The 18024-nt window shown below is 43.5% G+C and overlaps 2 protein-coding genes across 45 annotated transcripts in view; one reads left to right on the top strand and one right to left on the bottom strand.

Annotated features, from left to right (window-relative positions):
- The window catches only part of Ica1l (islet cell autoantigen 1-like), a 58062-nt gene extending 40789 nt beyond the window's left edge, over positions 1–17273 (top strand). For 10 of the 41 annotated variants that reach the window (XM_087566207.1, XM_087566224.1, XM_087566201.1 and 7 more), the window contains 4 exons: positions 101–144; positions 8334–8588; positions 9979–10053; positions 15032–17273. In XM_087566207.1, coding sequence (XP_087422333.1) covers positions 101–144; positions 8334–8588; positions 9979–10053; positions 15032–15147 — 490 coding nt within the window. In that variant the 3' untranslated portion in view covers positions 15148–17273. 41 annotated transcript variants of the gene reach the window in all.
- The window catches only part of Fam117b (family with sequence similarity 117, member B), a 110115-nt gene that overhangs the window by 21058 nt on the left and 71033 nt on the right, over positions 1–18024 (bottom strand). For 2 of the 4 annotated variants that reach the window (XM_087566679.1, XM_087566684.1), the window contains 2 exons: positions 14618–14685; positions 12769–13719 (listed from right to left, as the gene is read on the bottom strand). In XM_087566679.1, coding sequence (XP_087422805.1) covers positions 13700–13719; positions 14618–14685 — 88 coding nt within the window. In that variant the 3' untranslated portion in view covers positions 12769–13699. Of the gene's footprint in view, positions 1–12768; positions 14303–14617; positions 14686–18024 lie in introns of those variants that run through there. The other 2 variants (XM_087566680.1, XM_087566678.1) reach the window with 2 other exon arrangements.

The raw sequence follows: 18024 nt of genomic DNA, 5'->3' as shown, positions 1-18024 counted from the left end.
ATACCTCCTGAATTAGAATTTTAATTATATGAAACTGGGGGGCTATGGACCTTGAATGTGTTTTAACCAAAATCTTTGTACTTTCTGATTTTTACTTTAGGGTAGCTTTGTCTGAAGAGGAAGAGAGATTTGAGAGAGAACCAGGTAAGATGGTAGATACATTAAATTGAAATGGCCACATTTTTAATGTCAAAATGGTTTGCGTCAGTCTTTCAGATGATATAAATGTTTTAAAAGATTGGCTTAAATTGCATTTAAAACATCACCTTTTAATTCCACTTTGAACACCTCAGGTTTGTTCCTCCTTAATAGGATTGAGGTCAAACCAAGTTCCTTTTAAGCCACATGTAAGTGTGACTTTTAAAAAATACATTCAGTCACCAGTCACTGACCCTTAATGGAAGAATTTAATTCATTTACATTTATTGATTATTCCTAGGTTGGGTCTTGCTACAGCTCATCTCTCCCACCTTTTAAGACACAGGGAGTCTCTCTGTATCCCTGACTGGCCTGGGACTTGCTGTGTAGACCAGGCTAGCCTCAAACTCATGGATCTTCCTCCCAAGTGCTGGGATTAAAGGCATGGGCCAGCAGGACCTCCCTTGCTAATGCTGCTTTAATACCAACTTGATAGTTTTCCTCTGTGCTTGGATGATTTTCCTTCAGTGTGCTTTCAGTCTTTTTTTTTTTTTTTAAGATTTATTCATTTATTATATATAAGTACACTGTAGCTGTCTTCAGATACACCAGAAGAGGGCAGCAGATCTCATTATAGATGGTTGTGAGCCACCATGTGGTTGCTGGGAATTGAACTCAGGACCTCTGGAAGAGTAGTCGGGTGCTCTTAACCGCTGAGCCATCTCTCCAGCCCAGCTTTCAGTCTTTTTTTATTTTTGGTGTGTCAACTGCAGACATTTGCTTTGTGGATTACCTTAAGACTCACAAAGAAAATCTGCTTATGAGATTCTTTTTTGTAATCATAGCAATTTAACACTGATCTCAAAGAGTGAAAATAAAATGTGAGATTACTAGTTTTGAAAAAACTCTAGGAGCTGGAGAGATGGCTCAGCAGTTAAAGAGAAGTTTATTGATCTTGCAGAGGACCTGGGTTTGGTTCCCAGCAGCTAACATGGCAGCTTGATGTAATTCCAGCTCCAGGGAGCAGACACACATATGGTGCACACTCACGCACACACATATATATACATGTATATGCATACATATACACATATGTATATATACATATGTGAATGTTTTGTACATGTTATATATACATATATATACATGTATATATGTATGTATATATACATACATACACATATATAGCTATATGTGCATATATGTTTATATATGATTTGTGCGTATATAATTTCACACTTTGTTTTCATTCTTTGTGATCAATGTTTAGTTATGATTACAAAATAGCATCTTATAAACAAGGGTTTCTTATACATATATGACTATATGCATATATACATGCATACATAATATAGGCATAACATTCATACACACAGATTAAAATAAAAATTTTAAAACCCTTTACATTTGCAGGGTCTCTTGCAGTCTAAGCTGCCTCAAACTGGCTCTACAACCAAAGATGCCACTGAACTGAAGACCCTTCTTTCACTACCTCTAGAGAGTTGAGATTAGAGACTGCCGTCTTGCCTATCTCATGTGGTACTGGGCACTGAACCCATGGTCTTGATCATGCTCAGAAAGACATTGCCAACTCACCTACACCCAGGCCCATTGTGAATTCTTGATGTCATTTTTTTTTTGAGCTAGCATCTCTCTATGTAGATCAGGTTGGCCTACAACTCACAGGGACCCACCAGCCTCTGCTTCCCGAGTGCTGGGATCAAAGGTATGCCCCTTTGTAGCCTTCAGGGTCTTTTTGTTGTTGATTTGTGACAGGGTCTTAATATTACATAGCTGTGGCTCTCCTGAAATTCACTCTGTAGACCGGCTGACCTTGAACTCCCAGAGACCCATCTGCTGCCTCTCAAGTGCTGGGATTAAAACTACACACCCCACATCTGGCTTTAGCCTTCATTTTTACTTTTTAAGAATTTACATTTATTTGTGTGGGAGTCTCTGTATGTGGGTGCATGCATGCAACAGTTGACATGTGGAGGTCAGAGGACAATAGGTTCCCTGCTTCTATTGGGATCAGATTCAGGTGTCCCGTTGGTGCCACCGTGCTGGACTCACTTTACACCTGTTTGCATTGCCTTTCTCCCAACATAACTGCTGTTGTGTAGTTACTGAGCTTTTACTTACGTTGTTGTTTAGGGCATTACTAGAGACACAAATAGTTAATGTTCGTGTTTACACTAGAGAATCTCTCTCTCTCCCTCCCTCTCCCTCCCCCCCCCCCCCCTCTCTGAGACAGGGTTTCTCTTTGTAGCTCTGGCTGTCCTGGAACTCACTCCAAAGACAAGGCTGGCCTCAAACTCAGAGTTCTGCCTCCCGAGTGCTGGGATTAAAAACATACTGGCCCCCACCCAACCTTAGCATCTCTCTCCATTTGAAGAACTTTTAGCATTTCTTGTAGGACAGGCTGGGTAGAGAGAAATTCCCCCAGCTTTGTCTTTACTCCCTTGTTTTGTTTTGTTTTGTTTTGGTTCTTTTTTTTCCGGAGCTGGGGACCGAACCCAGGGCCTTGCGCTTCCTAGGCAAGCGCTCTACCACTGAGCTAAATCCCCAACCCCACCCCTTGTTTTTTTTTTAAAGACAGCTTTTATGGGGATAGTTTTCTTGGCTACCTCTGGTTTCCTTGGATACCGTGAATACCTCATGCCACAGTCTCATGACCTGTAAATGTTCTGTGGTATAGTCTGTTCCAAGCAAAATTGGATGACTTTACATACATTTGCTTTAGCGCTGGAGAGCTTACTGTGTACCTTTTTTTTAAAAATAAGAGTGGCTGGTGTCCCTTGACTTTCCTGTATCCTGATAGCCTCCTCTAGGTTTGGGAAGCCCTCAGTTACTTGAACTTCTCAAGCCGTCCTTGTGCTGTATGACTAGATGATTACTCTTTAATACTGTATCATCTTTTTTGTTTTTTTCAGTTCTCGTATTTTTTCCAGTTGCCTGTCTTTGAGATGTCTTTCCTTCTTGTCTGTAGACTGTGTATTCACATTGAAAGCCTTTGTTTGCGGTTGACCTTCCAGAAAGTCAGCTTGCAATCCCTGAGCCTGTGGGCATTTCCACTAATGTAGCACTAGATGGCGCCCTACATCCAAGTTTGCCTCAGTTTTCATGTAAGATTGCCCTCTGAGCTCACGTACCCCACGGGGTACTTGAAATTTCAGGCTGAGACAGTACAGTTGCCACCAGTTTGAGGCTGTTCTGAACTCCGTGTGAGACCTTGTTTCAATAATTTTTTTTTTTAAAAGATGCTTTCCCCAGCCTATGTTTGCTCAATCTGTAGTTGATCATGTCAATCAGGACTCGTTGATTCTCGTAAGCCTACCTGGGGCCTGGATGGGCCCAGACACTCCACTCACTCTCACTGGCCTGCAGTCACACACCACAGTATTCCCTTTTTCCAGGGTTGTCACATGGAGGCACCAGCCCCAGGGCATCTACTTTCCTTGTTTTCCCCAAGCAGAGAGTTGTTTTCTGTGTTGTGATGGCTGGCATTGGGGGACAAATGGTGTAAGTAGTCCTATGGTGACCAACATTGCAATACTGGGCCTACAATTGGATCCTACAGCCTAAGACCAGCACAGTGGTGAAGAGCAGGGTAGGACCAAAATGACTGTCATCTGCTGGTGGTGAACTTATGGTGCAAGACTGCTCATTAAGGCCAGGTAGCCCCAGCCTAGGGACAAGAACCATAGGACTATCCCAGCCAGCGACCAAATTCCAAAGTTGGGAACCTTGGTAAAACTAGTCACTTAGCCTGAATCTCACTAAGCTAGGTTTGACCTTTGTGGTCTCACAGCCACGGAGACCTGTGCAACACTGTTAAGTAGGCACAGGTGTAATGTTGACAGCGATGTAGCCCTCTGGGGTGGGATCTTCATCTGATAATGCCTTGCAGATCAAGAAGCTGCATCTAAGGATAGGGGCCTCAGGTCTGCCCATCTTGCTGGGTCTCACCAAGTGGGCCCTGTACTAAGCTCTAATATCAGGTCCTGTGATTGCTTCCCTGCTGTATTTATGTCTGGGTGGGAAGGGCTGGTGACAGTTACTGGGCCATCTGGCTGAGGGCTAGGCATCCTTTGGTGCTGTGAGGGGTAGGGGCTGTGGGGCCCTGTCTGGATTTCACCTAGAGAGCCTGGTACTAGATTTCAAGATAAAACTTGGACTTAATTTATTCCCTCCTACAGGGCAGGTGTCTTCCTTGGAGTTGGAGGAGGCCTGAAGGAAGAAGTGCCTTCCTGCCTTCTTCAGTCTTTACTGTTCTAGCACCAGGCACTGCAGCCTTGCCCTGGCCCTTGGCTCTTGGGAGGGTAGAGTATGAGAAATGTTGCAAATCAGCATCTGTAGGAAGGATCCCTTCATGATCCCCTCATGCCCGCTTCAGTCTCCAGGTGCTCTTGGCCACCATCTTGCTCTGTCTCCTATTTCTCTTATCCTGGATTTCTTTAGTTCTCCAGATACTAAGTGACTGAGAGTCTTAGTATCAAATGTGACATTTAGTCAATTTCACACAAGGCTTCTAGCTTTTTTCTTTCTTTCTTCCTTTCTTTCTTTTTAGATTTATTTATTTCATGTATGTGAGTAACACTGTAGCTGTCTTCAGACACACCAGAAGAAGGCATCAGATCCCATTACAGATGGTTGTGAGCCACCATGTGGTTGCTGGGAATTGAACTCAGGACCTCTGGAAGAACAGTCAGTGCTCTTAACCACTGAGCCATCTCTCCAGCCCCTCTTTGCCTTCTTGCCAGTACAACAATCTTGCACAGCAACATTTGCTGAACACTGGATATTGTAAATGTCTTAATAACTCTGGCTGCTGATCCCACCTATTATTTGCTTAATTTTTAGATGGGAATTAATTTAACAGGGTCTATTCTTCGTCTTCCCCTCTCCCCATCTCAGGATAGGACGCCTTACAGGGTTCAGACACCCTGTGGTGGCAGCTTTTTCAGAGCTTTGAAATCTTTCTCTGACCACACCCGGCTGGTCAACCCCACTCACTTGCAGCTGATGGTTCTCCTGACATCAGTAATGCCACAGAACAAATTGTTCCTCAGACCAAGCTAGTCACACTTGGGCTCTATCGGAGGAATACTCTACAGAATCAGTAAGTTGTTCTGATTCCCAGCCAGCAAAGAAGTGGCTGGCCATGGTTAAGTTTATACATTCAGTAAAAAGGCTTCTTCCTGGGGTTCCTACCACAGCCTTCACCTCTGAGGAAACTTTAATTCTCTCCTCTGTGGTCTCCTGGTCCCTCTTAAGGAAACTCACGTCAGGGACTGAGCTGGATCACAGAGGGGCAATGGCACCAGTGGCATTCTTGTCTTAGAAGCTAAGCCTTGGCTTTAAACTGCCACTTCCTCTGCAGGGCCACGGACTGGTCAATGACGAGGGGACAGAGCACAGCTCTGCTTACTGTCACCTTCAGCAGTCTGACCTCCATGGACACGAATCATGCTCATAGTGAATGTCCATTCATGTAGGCGAAATGCCTGTACACAAAAAAATAGTAATTAAAAAGCAAGACAGGGATTGGGGGTGGCTCAGTCACTGTAATTGTACAAGCATGTAAAAGGCTGGATTTGAGAATCAGCTGGTGGGGGCACTTGCCATCCAGTCTGATGGCCCTGAGTTTATTCCCTAGGAACCACATGCTATAAGCAGGGAGCCTACTCCCTGAAGTTGTCCTAAGATCTTCATGAGCATTACACACACACACACACACACACACACACACACACACACACACACACAAACTCAGTTTTTAAAAAAGCTAGCAAGCTGGCAGAATGGTGTACACCTTTAATCCCAGCACTTGGGAGGCAGAGGCAGGCAAATCTCTGTGAGTTTGAGGCCAGCCTGGTCTACAGAGCAAGTTCTAGGGCAGCCAGGGCTACACAGAGAAATCATGTCTTGAGAAACAAAACAAAAACAAAACAACAAATAAGAAGGAAAAAAGGGATGGAGAAATGGCTCAGAGGTTAAAAGCACTGACTGCTCTTCCAGAGGTCCTGAGTTCAATTCCCAACAACCACATGGTGGCTCACAACCATCTGTAATGGGATCTGGTGCCCTCTTCTGGTGTGTCTGAAGACATTGACAGTGTACTCATATACATAAAATAAATAAATCTTAAACAAAGGAAGGAAAGAAAGAAACCTGGTTTCATCCAGTGAGATTACAGGGCGGGTCTGCCCTGGATAGAATTATAATCTGTAAACCCTGCAGGTAGTGTTACACTAGGGTTTCTTGCTTCTTGCTAGTGGGGTGCTCCAACCAAACTCCACAATTCCTTCCCTGCTAGCCCACCTCAACTGGGAGGGCTCTGTTCATCCAATGAGCAGGGTCTAGCAGAACAAAGGGAACCTCTGCCTGACTATAGTCATGGAATGTAGCCTTAGGTACAGGGACAGACTGTGTGATCATCGCCTTTTGACTCCTGGGAAGGTAGCCCCTCCAAATGAGACTGGGTTTTTCCAGCTAGAATGGTTTTGGCAAGAGAGGGCTGTTCTTGGTACATAACTCAGTTCCTCCTGAATTCTGGGGCTTTTAAGTAAATGTTTGAGTCTGTTTGTTTTTGTTTTTGTTTTTTTTTTCATATCCTGAATAGTCTTGGGACTTTTACTAGCTACATGAAAGGCAAGATCCTGTGAAGATTCTGTTACTTCTATTGATAAAGTAGTTAAAGTACTTTTTGAAGTCTGGGAATCACCACACAAACAATTACTCAGACACTGACCTCAAACAGGATTGGTTTATCAAATGCACACTCCAAGACTGATTGATCACGGATGCAGTCCAGTCTCAGAAGCTCGACTGTGATCCCAATCCAGAATCCTACAGAGCTTTTAGGCATTAGATCCACAGACATCTGTGCCAAGTTATCCCACCAATCAGGTTTCAGGAATAGGGGACTTCCTTAGGAGCATGTCTTTGTTATACATTTATCCAGTTCCCTTTGGTCCAGTTATTCAACTGTGGTGAGGCAACTTGTATTCCTGTCCCAATTTGCCAACTAGGATGTCAGCAACCCACATACATGTTTCTTCCTGCCAAGTATGATGCCAGTTCCCAGGGAGATCTTGGATCCAAGCTTATTGTGGCAATCTGTACAAAGCAGTTCTAACGGGCTGCTGTTGTGATTAGTTTCCATGAACACTGAAGTGTAGAACATAACAGATTTGGATTAATGGTTAGCTCAGGCATGAAGAAGTCCCTAATAACAGTAGTACATGAGAGACTTTCCTTGTAACAGTAGTATCCATATGAGAGACTTTCCTTGTAACAGCAGTATCCATATGAGAGACTTTCCTTGTAACAGTAGTATCTATATGAGAGTTTCCTTGTGACAGCATAAAATGACTGGCTAGATAGTGGACAGTTACCCAGGTATTAACAGTGCTGTATTTGAGCCATGACCAGTTCATTCTTGGCATTTAATTTCTGATGGATTATGAAATATTTTTATTAGAATGTTTGGGGAAGTCTATTCTCCTTTCAGCTAAAATTTAGAATTTATCAGTAAAAGAACATTGTTGTTTTCTGGCTTTTTTTTTTTTTTTTTTGAGAGGGGTGGTGGTTTCTCTGTGCTATGTGTAGCCCTGGCTGTCCTAAAACTCACTCTGTAGATCAGCCTGGCCTCAAACTCACAGAGATCCACCTGCCTCTGTCTCCTGAGTGCTGGGATTAAAGGTGTGGCCACCCCTGCCTGGCTTTTGCTTTCTTTTAAATTTATTTTTTCACCGTAATCAAAGCACATTGATTCATGAGCTCGCTGCATTTTTATGTGCACAAGTATCAGTTTCCATGATGTGCAGCACACATGGGAAGACAGTGCCAGTGTTAATGCATCACTGTGCTGCTTGTGTGGGAGTCTTCCCCTCCTTGTCTGCTTGTCTGCTTGTCTGCTCCTTACTGCACTAGCTGTGTCTTTCTCCTAGGTCTCTGAGTCTTGTCTTACATAGGCAGTAGTTTATTACCAATTCATATTCATCACTATTTGTTTAGATGCTATATGGCCATTTTGACCTAAATCCTATTTTAGTAGAATAATTATAGACATCTAACCAATATAGTTTTAAAATTATATTAATATCATAAAGGAAAAAATAGTTTTCCCATGTCTTGCTCTCGTTTCCTCAAAAGGAAATCAAACCCTTGCTGTTTCTGTTCCCAACCAGCAGTTGCACGCGCTCTGCCTAGAGACTCACTAGAAGGAGATGATTTTGAGAAGGAGTTCTCATTTCTGAGCAGTCTCCTAAGCCCCACCTCTTCACGTGCTAGTGAATGTACACAGGAATGCCAGCCCGCCTGTGGGAGCCCCAGCCTCATGTGCCAGGAGCCTTCATTAGGACCCGGGCCTCTCACTTCTTCCTCCCAGTTCCTTCCTTCACGGCTTTTTGACCTTGGCCTTCATGCTGATGGAGCTTTCAACAGTAAGTGTTGAAACATTTGGATGTGTGCTTTGTGTTTGCTAAACGCAACTATTGTGGCTATTGATACTAGACTCAGGAGAAATAGAGTTTAATGACAATATTACTAGATAAGATCTCCAGTCACAACAATCAACTGGAAAGATAGCAACTTGATCCATATTAGAGTTGTCAGCATGTCTGAAACAAGGGGGCGTTTCCTTAATACCTCACCAAACCCATGTGTTCCCCACTGAATGGTCCAGGGTCTGGCTTGCAACATTTGATCCACTGACCCACTCCTGGGTCAAGTGATGCCACCACTGCCCCAAGCAAAACTTGTACTTTTTTTCTGCAGGTTCAGAATTAGCAAGCGGCGGGGGGAGGAGGGAAAGGCAGGAGTGGAAGACACTGGAGCAAACGAGGGTGGGGTGGGGGAGCAGAGGGCATCCAGGGCTTCACATTGGGAATAGTTTTGCTCCTGTGTCTGTGCTGGTTATCAAGTAGAGCCCATCTGTTTCCCTTGCCACTCTACTTAGAACTTCATTTGGTTCTGTGTGCTACAAGAGTCCAAGAGGTCTTCAATCTCAGCTCCTCCACACTTCTCTGGTTATTTTCTAAGATTTCGATGTCAGCACACTCTTACATTTTGGGGGTTGGGGGTAGGTTTAAGACAGGGGTTTCTCTGTGTAGCCCTGCCTGTCCTGGAACTCACTCTGTAGACCAGGCTAGCCTTGGACTTACAGAGATCATCCTGCCTCTGCTTCCCAGGTGCTGGGATTAAAGACATGCACTGCCAGTCCCAGCCACCATTGCTTCTTCAGCAGTTTTCAGGAGCTCAGATATGAGTCTGAGTTGTGGACTCTAATCCAATTCGCGAGCTCTGTCTATTACACATGGATATGGTGTCCTGTCCTATGGAACTTAAGTGATTTGTTTCCTGTTTTCTTATTTACAGTATAGCTTTGCTTATATCTCTGTATCTCGTGTCCCAGATACTGTTTTCTGAAAAACTCTCATGGCACCCAGCTTCAGTCAATGTGTTGTATGTTATAGTAAAACCTCATATTGTACTAAAGACATGTGTGAAGTCATTAAATAACCATTAAGGATTTGTTGACTATCCTAAAAGTAAGACTAAACAATATTAGTCCATCATGCCTAGAACCATAAACCAGTAACCCTTTATAAATAGAGTAAAGAAAGAAAAACAGCAATCTGACAAACCAGGAAAACTTGAGTGTAGAAATTTGCAGACCCCTCTCAATATCATTAAACGTAAGTGGTCTACACTCTCCAATTAAAAGGTACAGACTAGGGAAGATAGCTTGGTTAGTCAAGTGCTTACTATCACACACAACAGAATCCAGCTTTTTACTCTTTTTTGTTTCTCTGTCTTTCCTCCCTCCCCAAGGCTGGGCTTCCCAAGAGGGATCAGAACACTCAGATACCTTGCCAGTACCTTCACAGCATCCAAAGAAATTAAAATGTAAGTCTCTTTTCCCCATTGCATCAATAATCAGTGACACTCAGAAGAACTTAGGAAAGGACTACTTTGTCTTACAGTGTGAAGAGAATCAGGCCTCATTTGTGGTAAATATGCCCCATCAGTGAACTACCCCAGCTCAGAAGATGCTCAGGTTGCAGGGCTCCTGTTGGCAAGAATGCCAGAGACCCAGGAAGTAATCTTGAATTTCTGTGGCATTACGGGTGTGCACAGACACTGGCCAGCTGACACCCAGCTTCCCTGGTGCAGGCATTGCTTCTGTTTTTTTTTTTTTTTTTTTTTTTTTTTCTTTTTTCTTTTCGGAGCTGGGGACTGAATCCAGGGCCTTGCGCTTGTTAGGCAAGCACTCTACCACTGAGCTAAATCCCCAACCCCAGGCATTGCTTCTGAAACCCCATGATACATCTTTGGTTTTGGTGATGGGCACTTCATTTAGTATCATAACCTCAGGCTGTTTGTCCTGCTGATGCTGGCTTTGCCTTGTAAGGACAGATCGTTCTCCTGAGGAGAGGAGAGCACGTCTGTTCAGTGTTCTAAGCAGATTTGTTTCTTCCCCATTAGTCATCTAACTACTATCCATTTAAATTCATATTTTTCTGTGGTTTATAGTCATCCATATACTTTTTGGGCAGACTTCCAGTTTTTTTTATGATATAATACTTTATAAGCTTTCAATAAATTCTGCATTATAGAGCAACTAAAAAATAAAGTGTCCCCATGTGTTCTTTGAGTAGATTTTGCAAAATATTGTCACATTAGGTAAGCATAATTCCTGCAGACCATACCTTGCTCTGTATTCTGAACTGAAATACTTTCAATGGAGACAGGGAACTCACTGTGTAGCCCTGCTGACCCTGAACTCTTGCTTTTCCAGCCTCAACTTCCTGAGAGCTAGGATATAGATGAGGTCACATCTGATGAGGTCACATCTTGATCATTACTAGTTCTTACATAATCTCTATTTCTATTATTTATTATTGTACTCTGAGTTGTAATCTTTCTTCTTTTCCCTCTTCCTTCTTTCCTGTCTTTCTCCTTCCCTCTGTGGTTCTGGGGGTGGAACCTAGGGCCTCCACATGCTGGATACCCTGCTAGCTACACCCTCAGCCTGGATGGTGAGCTCCTGTTTCCTTCTTCCTGTACATTTGTTAGTTGGCATTCTACTGGACTTTGGCTCATGGTTTAGAGTTTTGGTCTACGGTTAGTTGGTCACTGCTTCTGCACATGGCCATAGTACATCATGACAGGGACATGCTTACCTCCTAGAAACCAGGACCAAAATGGAAGCAAAGGCTGGGTTCCAGGGGCCCCTTTCCATGGGGCCCCAACTATAGGTTGTGTGTGCAGAGCTGGCCTGAACATGCTGGGTGAGTGCCCAGCTACTGGGCTACACCCTTGTTGGCAGCCAGCTCTCAAAGTTTCTATCACCTGCCAGTGTGGGATGGCTGAGGACCACACATAGCATGTGGACTTCTGGCAGATAGTCATGGTTCACAGAACACAGAAAAACGAAGGTACTGCCAGCATGGTGGTACAGGCCTTTAATTCAGGGTTTGGGAGAGAGAGGCAGGTGGAGCTTTGTGAATTCAAGACCACCATGGTCATATGGTGAGTCTCAGTCTCAAACAAAACTAACAAGAAACAAGCAGAGGTCCTGAGAAAGACTGATGTGTACCTGTAGTCTGATGTGTACCTGTAGACTAATGTGTGTCCCTGTAGTCTAAAGTGTCCCTGTAGTTTGATAAATACCTGTAGTCTGATGTGTACCTGTAGACTGACATGTGTACCTATAGACCAATGTGTGTACCTATAGTCTGAGGTGTGTACCTGTAGACCGACATGTGTACCTGTAGACCAATGTGTGTACCTGTAGTCTGAGGTATGTACCTGTAGACTGATGTGTGTACCTGCAGTCTATGTGTGTACCTGTAGACTGATGTGTGTACCTGTAGTCTGAGGTATGTATGTACCTGTAGACTGATGTGTGTACCTGCAGTCTATGTGTGTACCTGTAGACTGATGTGTGTACCTGTAGTCTGATGTGTGTCCCTGTAGTCTAAAGTGTCCCTGTAGTTTGATAAATACCTGTAGTCTGATGTGTACCTGTAGACTGACATGTGTACCTATAGACCAATGTGTGTACCTATAGTCTGAGGTGTGTACCTGTAGACCGACATGTGTACCTGTAGCCTGATGTGTGTCCCTGTAGTCTAAAGTGTCCCTGTAGTTTGATAAATACCTGTAGTCTGATGTGTACCTGTAGACTGACATGTGTACCTATAGACCAATGTGTGTACCTATAGTCTGAGGTGTGTACCTGTAGACCGACATGTGTACCTGTAGACCAATGTGTGTACCTGTAGTCTGAGGTATGTACCTGTAGACTGATGTGTGTACCTGCAGTCTATGTGTGTACCTGTAGACTGATGTGTGTACCTGTAGTCTGAGGCTGATTCAGTTTGTCGGGAAGAGTGAGCAGGAAAAAGGCAGCTGTCAGCTCTGACCATAAAGTAATCCTGGAAAGTTTGATAACTTAGAAATTAAATCATTAAGTGTGCCACTTCACTAATCATTAAATGCAAATTGAAACTAATTCCAGACTGGAATATAGCTCAGAAGTAGAACACTAACCTAGAATGCACAAGGTGTGGGTTCAACACATAACACCACTGAAACTGTACAAAACAGACAAAAAAGTCAGACACAATGGCACATTCCTTTAATCCCCAGTTGCCAGGATTCAGAGATTGGTGCAGGATGAGCCAGGCCAGTTTGGGCTACATAGCTAATTGGAGGCTATGCTCCGGAACAAACCAGCCACAACTCATCCCCAACAAAATGTTAAAAACGTAAGAATACAGCACTGTAGCTAAAATGAGAAAACAAAAAACAAAACCCCATGTTCACAAGAATGTGGCAGGAGAGCCTACTGCCTGTAAAAAATTAAACTACTATTAGAAAATTGTTTTTGCTGGTTCTGCTTTAACTGAACATGTATGCACTTAACAGTAAGCAATTCCATTCATCTAGATATTGGCCAAAATAGATGCAAAAGACTCACCATAATCCTGCTGCTAACAGCTTGGACATGGGCACAAGGAACGACCATAATGATGTCACTTTACCACACATGCTCATCAGGGAGTGTCAGGCATTGCTGCTGCAGTCACCGGCCTTGGCATGATTACCAACAACCTCTGCTTACTGTCGCATGTTATACTTAAGTGGTAAATTATATGGCAGTTACACAAATAGGAAACAAGAGCCCCTGAAGGCAATTGACTTAACCAGCATCGCTCATTGGAGATAGAACACCCAGGACACAAAGCTATCCTTACATGGGTATAGCTGACATGACTTCAGTTCTCAGAACTAGAGCTGGACTTAAACTGTGAAGGCCCTGGCTGACGCATGGGGCCTCAGATCCTGTTGTGCAGCTGTGGCTGCTTTGGTCTGTAACTGGTATTAACCATAACTTGGGTAAAAAGAGGGTTCCTTGACTCTGCTGAGTTGGCTGCAGTTACTTCTCTGCACGCCGTGACCAAGTTCATATTCAGTTCTTGGACTGTTCTCAGGCCTCTGCCCTGGTTTCTCAACTTCTTGTTCTTCAGGGATGTGCTGGCTAGTCTTATGTCAATTTGTCAGATGCTAGAGTCATCAGAGAGAAGGAAACCTTAATTGAGAAAATGCCTCCTAAAATTGGTCTATAGCCTTATTTTTCTTAGTGATCAATAGGGGAGGGTCCAGCCCACAGTGAGTGGAGCCATCTCTGGGCTGGTGATTGTAGGTTTTGTAAGAAAGCAGGCTGAGCAAGCCAGTATGCAGTGCTCACCCACAGCCTCTGCATCAGCTCCTGCCTCCAGGTTATCACTTGGGTTCCTGTCCTGACTTAGTGATCAACTACAATGTGCCCTGGCACATCAAGTCTCAGCAGGATTAAGCACAGCTTCTCCCAATGTGTCTAGACAAGGCAGTCCAACTAGGAGAAGGGGATCTAAAGGAAGGCAAGCCCTGTTTCCAATTCTTAGGGGACCCACATGAAGCCCAAGCTGCACATCTGCTACAAATGTGTAGGGGCCTAGGTCCAGCACATGCATACTCTTTGGTTGTTCAGTCTCTGGGTCCAGGTTAGTTGACTCCTGCTCTGCCTTATGTCTGGCTGCGGGTCTCTGCATGCTTCCATCTGCTGCTGGATGAAGCCTCTCAGGAGACAGTTATGCCAGGCTCCTGACTGCAAGCATAGCAGAATGTCATAGTGTCAGGGCTTGGCTCTCTCCCATGGGATGGGTCTCAAGTTGGGCCAAACATTGGTTGGCTATTCCCTCAGTCTCTGCTTCATCTTTATTTCTGAGCATCTTGAAGGCAAGGCGAATTTGAGGGGGAAGGTTTGATGGGTGGGTTGATATCCTCTCTTCCTCCACTGGAAGTCTGGCCTGGTTACAGGTTATCAAAATATCTTGACCTTTTTTCATTGTTTTAAATTACCTTTAGAGGGAGCAAATGTTTGTCTCCTTTCACCACGTGTGCCCTGGGGAGCTTCACTTACCTGCTGAGCCACCTCCACAGCTCCCGTGAGGAAAAGCTTTGACGAGCATTAGGCATGATGGTGCATACCTAGATTACAAAATTTAGGAGTGAGCAGAAGGATCACAAACCTGAAGCCAGCCTGAGCTACACGACAACTGTCAGATGTGTATAATGATAGTGTTAGGAGGGGGTTATTCCCCTTTATGGCTAATATTTTTAAAGTATTACTTTTATAACAAGGAGATTTTAAGCGGCATTTCAGTGTACCTGGGAGGAACTACATTTGCTTTGTAAGATCACCCTTAAGAGGGATATATTGAATCACTGTCAGCCACGTGTATTTTTATTAAAAAGCATCTGCTTCAGAAATCATAAAAGTAGTATAAAAATTATTTCCAAAAACTGAAACTCTTTAATGTCTTTTTCTTAATAGCCCCCAACAGTGGTAACCAAGACATGTCAGCCTGGTTCAATCTATTTGCAGACCTGGGGCCACTCTCAAACCCAGATGCCATTGGACACTCAGATGACGAGCTTCTGAATGCCTGACTGATGTCATGGTGACTGACATCACAGCTTCAGGGGTCTTGAGGAACCAACTGTGCAACATTTGCCTTTCTGAAGAGAAGTTCCCACTGCGACCACACACAGAAGCATGTGTTCAGGATAGAACGTCTACCAGCCAACTCTAGTCACAGGATTGGAGCACCTGAGCAGGCTGTGGTACTTCATATGCTGGGTGGGCAGGCTGTTGATAGTACATGGATAATTTTACAAACTCCGCAATACTGAGAAACCAAACTTACGGCTGAATCACAGAAGCATGGTGTGTTTCTTTGGAAGGTGTTTTACACTTGTTACTTTGCTTTAAGGGGATAAAGAATAGGATAGAGTGGCTATAGTTTGGGGGGTTTTCTTGATAGTGTCAGGTGTTTTCTGTTGTGGGGACCAGCACTAGAACTATAAAAAGCTTTCTCACCAACTACAATGTAGAACAAGATTAGAGAACTGTCTGCTTTACTGAAATTAAGAGAAACGTGGGTTTGCTTTTCTGTACCTGGTAACTAAATGCAATGTTACCGTTCATTCATATGCAATCATGGATACATTAGTTCCATTATTAAATTTTCATGGGGAAGACAGCAGGATGCAAAAGCCATCATCTGTAGAAATGGGAAAAGGAATCTACAGGTCTGTTTCACTGACTCTTGCAGTGCTACTTTCTCTACAGAACAGTGAGGACAAGCATTGCATGTCTGGGCAGCAATCTTGCTGAAACTTCCAGAAACTTCTATGTGAACATGCAAGACACTTTCAAATGCCATCATAATAGTTGTATTTTCTCAACACACACTTGAGCCCAGAAGGATTTCTGATAGACATGGAGGATTCTACAGAAAGCTAAGGAGCATCCCATGTTCTTCCTTTCAGTCTAACTCCCACAGTGCCATTAGAGAGTACTAAGCAAAAGCTATTGGCAGAGGACATAGAGTCTAGGGTTTGAAGGGAAGGCTATTCAGTGGCAGTTGGGCAAACTGGCGAAATCATAACTGCTGGATTGCTACTCCTTCAGCTTCCTGTCCTTTCTTGTCCACCCTTTAATTTAAGGGTAGTTCTCCAAGTGTTCTGTCATCAAGTCCATTGTGGCCAGTGTCCCACAGGGACATCTTAAGTTGTTTATTGTGGTTTTTATGGGCTTCTAGTCATTAGCAGGTTGATTCAAGTTCAAATTACATATAATGTCCAAGTCATGGTATATAGGGAGCTATTTTTAAGAAAAAAACCAGAGTGGGTAGAATGCCATCCACTCCACACACTCAGAAACCTGGCCTAACCCTGTGGAACTGACCCTGAGCTGTCAACTGGTGCAAGGGCTGCAGACTCACCTGTGGGTCAGAAACAAATGCAGACTTGTTCCTAAATATCTTCAGTCTTAATGAACTATTACCTCTTCAAAAGCACTTCCCTTCTGTTCAGTGAAAAATTCCAGAACACAATATTGTCATTGTTCTGCCAAGATTGATCACCAGGATTACTATAATGAATCACAGTCTGAGGCTAGGGTCCAGAGCAACCACTGCCATTAACCTCAAGAAGCAATAACTTACACCGTCTGTGCTACCTCTCTTTGCGAGGTATCCTTCCATGAGTTAGTTCAGTTATGAGAACACAGTTGTGAACACTTACCAGAAAGACAGCTGATGGGGAAGCATAGGTTGTCCCAGAGCAACTTTGTCAAAAATGGGTATCTTTTATATCGAGTGAAGAAGCACCTATGTTCTACTTTATTTTATTCCAAATTAGACTTCACAGAAAGTTAGACAGACCCAAGCACAGCCACATTAGCCTTCTCCTCAAGAGACACAAGAATGGCAGGTCATATGATCAGATTGGTGTAATTTGTATTTTCTGAGATTTTAATTGTATAATAGTGTTCTAATATCATTAGAAACAAATTGTATTTAAAATTAGATTTCATTATTTGCACATTGAAAGGAGCTATATTTCCACTCTGAATATTTATTTCACATTACCTATTGTTCTGGGTATTTATTTCATGTTTCCTAACTAATAGATCTAGAAATATACAGGGCTTACAGCATTAGGAAGCTAGTTTAATGTGTTCCCTCTCTCTTGAGCGTCCATTAATAAAGATTACAGATGGCATAAAGCAATACGTTTTCTAAAGTGTTCAATCCAGATACAACTGTCTATTTAAATCTCTGAGATTTACTTCTGGACTAGAGTCAAACTATCCAAGAGGGTGATGAGGACATTCCAACGCCTAGCTGGGCTCACTGGGTAAAGTATTTGCTGTGTAAGCCTAAGACCTGCCTGTCACCCCAGCAACTGGATGTAGAATGGGCAGATACTGGGGGCTCACTGAGAGACACCATCTCTTATGGGGGACTGGTGAGCTGGCTGCTCTTGCAGAAAAACCTAAGCTCTATTTACACTTGGCTCTCAGCATCCACATCGGGCAACTCACAACTGCCTATTTCTAGCTACAGGGAGATCCGTCACTGGGTCAACACGTTCTTCTCCACTCACTGGTGTAAAATAGCGAGCTACTTCCAAAGTAATACAGTCAAAAATCAAAAGGTCTGTCTAAAAGTAACAGTTGCTATTTTTAAGTGTTTATGTTTGTATTTTGGATTGTGTATCTAAAACTTCCCACTAGCTAGGTACACCAGTGTGGTCCTTCCCTACCCTCTTCCATGACCGAGAGGTTGAACTACATAGGTAAGAGGTAGGAATTCATGCACTGTTTTTGCTTCTTTCATGTGTGCTCTGGTGCTAGCTCTCATTTCCTACATGCTTGGTAAGACCTGAGATGCTCTCTCTCTCTCTTCCATTCAGCCTCCCCTCAGTGGACAATGCCTGCACTGGTTCTAGTAAACACTTTGCCCTATGGCTTTCCTGACT

This window comes from Rattus norvegicus, chromosome 9, assembly GCF_021556685.1.
Source record: "Rattus norvegicus strain SHRSP/BbbUtx chromosome 9, alternate assembly SHRSP_T2T, whole genome shotgun sequence".
Taxonomy (NCBI): domain Eukaryota; kingdom Metazoa; phylum Chordata; class Mammalia; order Rodentia; family Muridae; genus Rattus; species Rattus norvegicus.
This window is presented reverse-complemented; position numbering and strand designations above follow the sequence as displayed.